Raw genomic sequence first — 7091 nt, 5'->3', positions numbered from 1 at the left:
GGCGGCCTGCAGCCCGGCCGGGGCGGCATGTCGGCGGCGGCAGCGGGGCCCGTGGCGCAGGGCCTCAAGGAGGCGCTGGTGGAGACGCTGACTGGCATCCTGTGCCCCGTGCAGGCCGTGCGCGCCGCGGCCGAGGAGCAGGTGAAGGTGCTGGAGGTGACCGAGGGTGAGTAGGGGCCCCGGCCCGGCCCGGCCCGGCCCTTTGTGCGGCGGGCGGGAGGAGCGACATGGCCGAGCCTCCCCTTGCTCCGGCCGCCTCCAGGAGCTTTGGCTGGATGGAGACGGAGCCGGGCCGCGCCCCTGCGGCCATGAGACGCATCCATGAGGCGGGGGCAGGGCTGAGGGGCGCAGCCCCCGGAACAAAACTGCCTCCGTGCTGCACGGGATTGGGGACGGGGCTCCCCCTTCAGCCGCCGCTCTGCGGGCCTGGCCCGACCCTGCGAGCCGCATGCCTGGGGGAACTGAGCCCAAAAAGGAGCCGGTTTTCTCCGGAGCAGGGGGCCCGCGGGGCAGCCCCGCTTTCAAATCCGGTTCTGCCTGTTTCAGCAGGCCCAAATGGCTTTCGGTGAGGGCTTGCCCCTTCGTCTTGAAGGATACGTTTTTGCTTTGCGGTTTTTGTCTTGCAGCTTTATCCCGTTGCTGCCGTGTAGTTTCGTTGTCCTTGAGAAACTTGCGCGCCAACCGTATTGGAAGAAAATTGCACATTTGATACTCGCACGCCTTGGCAATTTTTTCTTTTTTTAAAGAATAACTTGCATTTAGTTCTACTTGGCATTATAAGATGAGGCGGTCTGGACTAGGTCGGGGTGGGCAGTTATTTTGGGTAGAAGGCCGCTTCCTGATTTTTTTTGGGAAGCCACCGAGGGCCACATGACAGGCAGCCAGGGGCAGATAAATATTAATTTTCTACATTTTTGGGGGGGCTCCATGGGCCGGATAGAATGGCCTGGTGGGCCTCATTTTTGGCAGGGTTAGATTCTAGCTGAATGCTCTGAATATGCCACTGCCATCTAAATGTTGGACTTGAGCACTCATCTACTTTAAAAGCACCTAAATGCTTATAAGGACCTCACTGTGTTTCTGTAAACATGTTGCTTGTCCTGTCTGCAGCCTAGAAGAATGTAAAGATCTTTCCCTGCCTGTCATTTAACAGAATTAACTAACTTAACCTCTGGTTGTAAGGATAAAGGGGTTCAGTGCTATGGGAATAACTGATAGATTAGCTTTTTAATTATGGGCAATGCTGATCTTCACCAATAAATTAAAAAAAAATCCTTCTGGGACTACAAAAATAAAAGAATCCACAATGTTGTGGGTCAATTTTTGGTGCAAATAGAACTTTTTTTTCAGAATTCTGAATAATTTGCACACTGTTTGAAATGCAGATATGTTTATACATAAACCTATTTTAATTCTGTCATTTGGCTAGTGAAATCAGTATGCCTCATTCCTAGTCTTGGTTGAAAACTTTTGCTTTTTCCATTCATGGACTAGCACACAAGTAAACAGCCTTCACATATAGCAGTCACTTATCACCTTTTGTGTCTGACTGACCAGTTTTTGAGCATCTGCAGCTCCCCTTCTTTGGAATCCGTTGATCAACAAGCTTCTTAAAACAGTGGATTTTTATTTAACATTCAGAACGAACCCTTTAGAAGGAAAAAAAATTAGAATAATCTGAATTTGTTTCTTGCATGTAAAGTTCTGTTGTCATGTAATGGTGACCTAGGCAGGCTTCACCTCTTCTGACACCCCTGTATCTGTCTGGTTCCTTTCTGCATTCGTGGCAGAGATGTTAAGAGTGTTTTGCTTTTCAGAAGGTTTCTTCAAAAGTGGGAAGGGCTTTGTACGCTCTCCCTCTCCCACTCCCTCCCCCAACTCAGAATAGTTTCATTGTCTATCCATGGGACCCAGATTTGGAACAGGATGGTTCTAGCGTTGTCTTTTACTGCTCTGCCAAGTGGTGATCCTGAGCCATCGTTTCTGTCCTCTGTGGTCAAAGACTTCTTACTTGAGCTAGTGGATCTTGTACATAATTAATTAGATCAGTGGTGCTCAACCTTTTTGGCCAGCACGCCTGATGGACAGTGCCTAGGCCCTCCATGGGCCAGATCAGCGTGGTGGTCCCAGTTTGGCACACTGATCGCAGCAGGGTCCCCATCTGGCCGTGCAGAGGTGGTCACTGGGCTCCAACGTGGCCCCAGGTTGTGGGGGAGGAGGTGGGGAATGGGAGCAGGTGTGGCCTGGCCTGGCAGAGAAAAGGGGCATGGTTCAGACCCAACCTGTCCCCACAGGGAGGAAAAGGGAGCTTAATTTGGCCCCAACCCTGCCCTGCCGGGGAAGGGGGTGTAGCCAGGCCCCATTGAGCGGGGGGCAAGAGGGGTGTGGCCTGGCCCCCTCCAGCTGTGGGGTAGGGGGGAGAGGGTATGGCCTGGCCCCAACCTGATGTGCAGGGGTTGGGAATTTGGCAATGGGGTAGGGTGGCTATTCATTGCTACTGCTCCCCCTCTCAAATTTTCCAATCTGTGGAAAGTCCCACAGGCTGGATACCTATGACTCTGCAGGTCATGCTTGGCCTAGGGGCCAGAGGTTGAGCACCCCGCAGTTAGATCACTGTTTAGCTCAGGTGTAAAAATCTGCAAAAAAGCTTACCACTCTAGAATGTCTTGATTACCAATGCCTTTTCATTGGTTAGGTGACAGTTAATAATGATTTGTACTTGCATTCTTAACCAATCTTATCACATGCATTAATTGAAATGGAAGAGTTCTGTTTTAGGAGACAGCATATGACCCAGTTAGGTTAGGCATTGTTTAAGTAATAAAAATTTGTTTCAGATTTGCCTACCACTTTTACAAAAATACGGAATGGAGCAAGGATGTACTTCACAAATGCAAATAGTTAATTTAGCTATGAAGCCTGTGCTCATATCTTGTTAGATGCAGTGCTTCAGAGAAACCCTAGCCTATCACTACACACTTTACTATATATAGTAGTATATATATAATATATTAAGGACTGCAGGGAGATAGTATTCCTAGTGACTTAACCAAATATTTCCAGATAATGGCACCTACTGACTTGTTGGTAATCCTCACGTAAATTCCTTAAAAGAAAATGTTTAGATGCTAAAACCAAGGTCACAAAACAAGCCTTTTAGAATTGAGATGGTGAGTTATGAAAGATATTTTCATAGAATATTTGTGCAGATTGCAAAATCTAGGATGTACTTTAACTGCTAACTTGAATTGTGAAGATATTTTTCCAACTACCATCTTGCCATTTTGGAAAAACAGAATTTTCTTTGCATATAATTCTAGTAATTTGTGGTAATTCCATTATATAATGGAACTGGACTAATGGAACTTGGTTGAACATTCTAACCTCCGAAGTTAGACAAAGCTAAGAAAATATCTTGTAATAAACACAGGGAACAGTCCTGCAACAGTCCCTACAAAATTAATAGAATGGGATTTAACACGTCATGTTCATCTAACATCTGTGACAGTTCTCAGGTTGAGTATCACAGCTTAGGCCTTTAAGTAGAACATTGGTGTTTACCAAGCAATTTTTTCTTTGTTAGTATTATGAAACTTCTTTTTTTTTTGGTGGTGGTTTCATAGTTAATATTGTGTTCTGCTTTAGTGTTATTATCAGAGACTAAACTTTTCCCCAAAATAGTAAAGCCCCTTGTTCAGCAAGATCAGGGTCCTTGTACTTGATAACCACAAACAGAACACTTTGCATCTTTGTCTGCGTGGATTCCAATTTCATGGTGTGCATGTGTCTTGTATATATAAGATTTAGTATCTTTTGATCAGCTTTGTCTGTTGAGATTATGACTAGGACATCCTTCTGTCCCTCTGCATCTGAAGGTAGGGCAGAGTAGTCTTGATTATGTGTTTCCTTTTAGTGCCCAGGGCACTGAGGCTGAACTCATTGTTGTCTGCCTGTTGCTCTCTCTCTCTTATGGACTTGAACGTGACTGACAGACACTGCTAGTGCCTCTGAACCCTCTCATTCTAGTGGCTTACTCTGATGATGTGGAGGGTCTAAGGGTTTTTTTTTCCCCCCCCGGCCATATAGGAGCTACTGTGTGTGTGTGTCTCTTTCTCTCTCTCTCTTACTTCCTGGAAATGACCTTGATTCCCTTCACTAGTTATGCTCTTGATTAGACTACTCGGTGGATAGCACCTCTCAAGGGAATGGGGTTAGGGGAGTGGGGGTGGAGAATAACCTGGAAAGGAGGTAAAGGCTCAGGCACGAAAGTAACATCTACTCCAGTACCACTATATCACAACTCCATACCTTTCTGAGTGTTCCTGGGAGGGATTTTATACCTTTTGAGACACTGAATTTTCTGCTGTCTAGAGGAAGGTGTTACTTGACATTGCTTGTTCTAATCTAAGTAGACCAACACTTCACTAAACTAGTCCTAAAGATTTCTGAAGACCTATGGCATATTTCAGTTTCTCAATCTGCAGTTCTGAAATGAACAGAAGAGAGACCCATAATCGTTTTGGACACTTGATTTGCATCAGATTCCTGACTTCTTGCTGGTGTCTACAGTGCAGGAAAAGTCCAACCAGAAGGATGTGCCTGAAGACCTAAATGTTTTTTATTTTTTAGCTAGTAAGACCTGTTCTTTGGATTCTCTGTAACCACAGATAGCAAAGTAATAATTCATAGTTGCTAAATAAACTAGATGTGGGATTGGTAGTGGTGTTTTAACAAGTTCTCACAGGATGTGAGGACTGAATTGAACTCTTGTTATTTCAGAAGCAGGTGCTAGCCAAATCATCCCCCCAAACCTTCCTGGATGCAGTCTTCCTGACCACAACTGTTATCATGAATGAGCATTCTTGCTCCAGTGTGCAGATTCTGATAAAAGATCTCTGTCTGAAGGCCCAGACTTATTCAATTTGTACAGACCAGTTGTTACCTGAAAGGACCACACTGATCCATGGATCCACTTAACCACCTGTTACCAGGAGAACAATTTAGACAGCTAGGCTGGCAGGGTCACATACTCAAGGTAGTATAGATAGGCATTCAGTTGGAGTGCCAAAAATATCTAATGCCCGAGAAACGTGGTGAAGAGGGCCATAAGTGTTCCAGCCCCCTGGCTAGTGAGCTACCCAGGTGTAAGCTCTCTAGCCAGGGATGATTAGACAGCTGCACCTTGGCCTTCTCCACTTGCAGGGGAGCCTGTTTATTTACAGCCTGCCCTCTTCCCTACCTGGGAAGGGGGCAGAATGTCGATGATCAGTGTGTCAAGGGTGGTTCCCTCCTCTCCTGGTCCCCCCCGCCCCTTGCATACATAGTCCTGGGTAGACCTGGGACTGTGCAATGGCAGTGATCTTGTGTTTCCAAGGGGACAGTTCGAGCCACAGAGTAATGCACATGTCCCTTTTGTGGTTATGGGGAGATCTGGAGCCCTGGAAGGGAAAGGGAACAATGTTTGCACTGTTCACCTTGTTCCAGGTCTTCCTGCATTGGTTTGAGCTGTGAGGGAACGCCAACTGCTCCTTGCATGGTTCTGAAAAGCTGTGCTGCCACTTGAACAGTATCAGGGCTCTCTAGGACTGTTTATACAGCAGGGAGTAGGTCTGCTGACCATGAACAGTTCTAGGGGTACCTGGAGCTGTTTTGGCAGTGGGTGGGAGAGGAGATGGAGAAGGGAGAGAGAGGGAGGCATTGTGTGAACAGTTCTGGGGTTTGAGGGCAGGGAGTGGTGTTTATGCAGCAGTGGGAATGGGTGTTGGAGCTTGAACAGTCCAATTTCATTTACTGTCTGGATGAATTGGTTTGTTGGTGTGAAGAACCTTTTATATTTTTACATTTGTGTATCATGCCCATGGCAGCCACTTTCTACAGGAGGCATACCAATTGGAAAACCAGTTGATGTTAATTTGGGACTTCCAGGTTTGCTAACTTCTTTTTTTAAGCAGGTTAAGGGTCTTCTCTTCCAATTTTTTATGCTATTTAGACATTTGTGTTAGTGGTTTAGTATCCTTGTTTCCGTAGCTTATTTCCAATCAGCTCCTCTTATTTCCTTGATCTGCCACCTTCACTTCTATATTTACTTTTGCTAGTACAGGATTTAACTTTTGCCCCTTGTTTTTACCATGGCATACTGTATTCTGTACTGATTAATATGCAGTCCTTTAGAAGAAGGTGAAATGTACTGTGATTCATCTGATCATTTGTCTACTTCTTGGGACAAGTGCAAACTGTCTTCTGCCTCCAGTCCATGATTTCTTTACACCGTGGTGCGTGAGATCAGATCCATGCTTAGTCTATATAGCTGCAAGTAGTTAGTGTTCATGAATTGATCCCATTAATGTGGGGTCAAGAGCAGAAATTTCTTTCCAGTTCTCATCTGACATTTTCTGGATCTCTTCCTGTATAGCGTAAACATTGCCCTTCTGCAAAGGAGAGCCCCCTGAGGATCAAGACTCACTCCTGGGCATATGGTGTTCACTGAGGCTAACTGATGGAGCCTACACTTGGATGAAGGCCAGTTGTGCAGTTTTTTCTATTAGCTGCTATGTTCAAAAAGTATTCTTGTAAACACTTAAAGTATCCAAGATATGCTATTAGCCAGAATGATTCCATAGTTCTGCCAAGAGCTCCCAAAGCACAGGTTGATTTCTCTTGAAAGTGAAGCTCCTTTTGCTGAAGACACCATCTACTGTAGTCATATAAAAAAAACCTGTAAGTGGTGTCTCATACTTTGGTCTGCTGGGTTTATTTCTGCCAGTCTCTTAAAACTTTTAGTTTGTTTTTAAATTAAAAAACGAAAAGGCTGGTAGGGCAGCAGAATAGTGGATACAAACCTGATGGGTACAAATGCTAATTAAAGTATGAGTAAATGTTAAGATCCCTCAGTGTAACTATTGTGATCAAATGTGTACTGGGATGGTGTCTGTCATAGATTCCTCCATGAAATGGTAAGTTCAAGCCCATTTTACTTAGTTAACAATATTTTCAATTTCATAGTTAAGGTTGTATTTCCTTTTTCTATAAAATGAAATCCCATAAAACATTGGGATTTCCAATGGAAGTGGTGCTGGCATGGTGCTGGTCCA

General features: G+C 45.2%; 1 protein-coding gene across 1 annotated transcript in view; it reads left to right on the top strand.

The window, feature by feature from the left end:
• The first annotated feature begins 6 nt into the window (after positions 1–6).
• The window catches only part of IPO9 (importin 9), an 81930-nt gene continuing 74845 nt past the window's right edge, over positions 7–7091 (top strand). Inside the window, exon 1 of the mRNA XM_019513826.1 lies at positions 7–166. Coding sequence (XP_019369371.1) covers positions 28–166 — 139 coding nt within the window. The 5' untranslated portion in view covers positions 7–27. The remainder of the gene's footprint in view (positions 167–7091) is intronic.

This window comes from Gavialis gangeticus, unplaced genomic scaffold (assembly GCF_001723915.1).
Source record: "Gavialis gangeticus isolate Ggan-Ray unplaced genomic scaffold, GavGan_comp1, whole genome shotgun sequence".
Taxonomy (NCBI): Eukaryota; Metazoa; Chordata; order Crocodylia; family Gavialidae; genus Gavialis; species Gavialis gangeticus.
The sequence above is the reverse complement of the archived record's forward strand: the minus strand, read 5'-3'. Positions and strand labels throughout refer to the sequence as shown.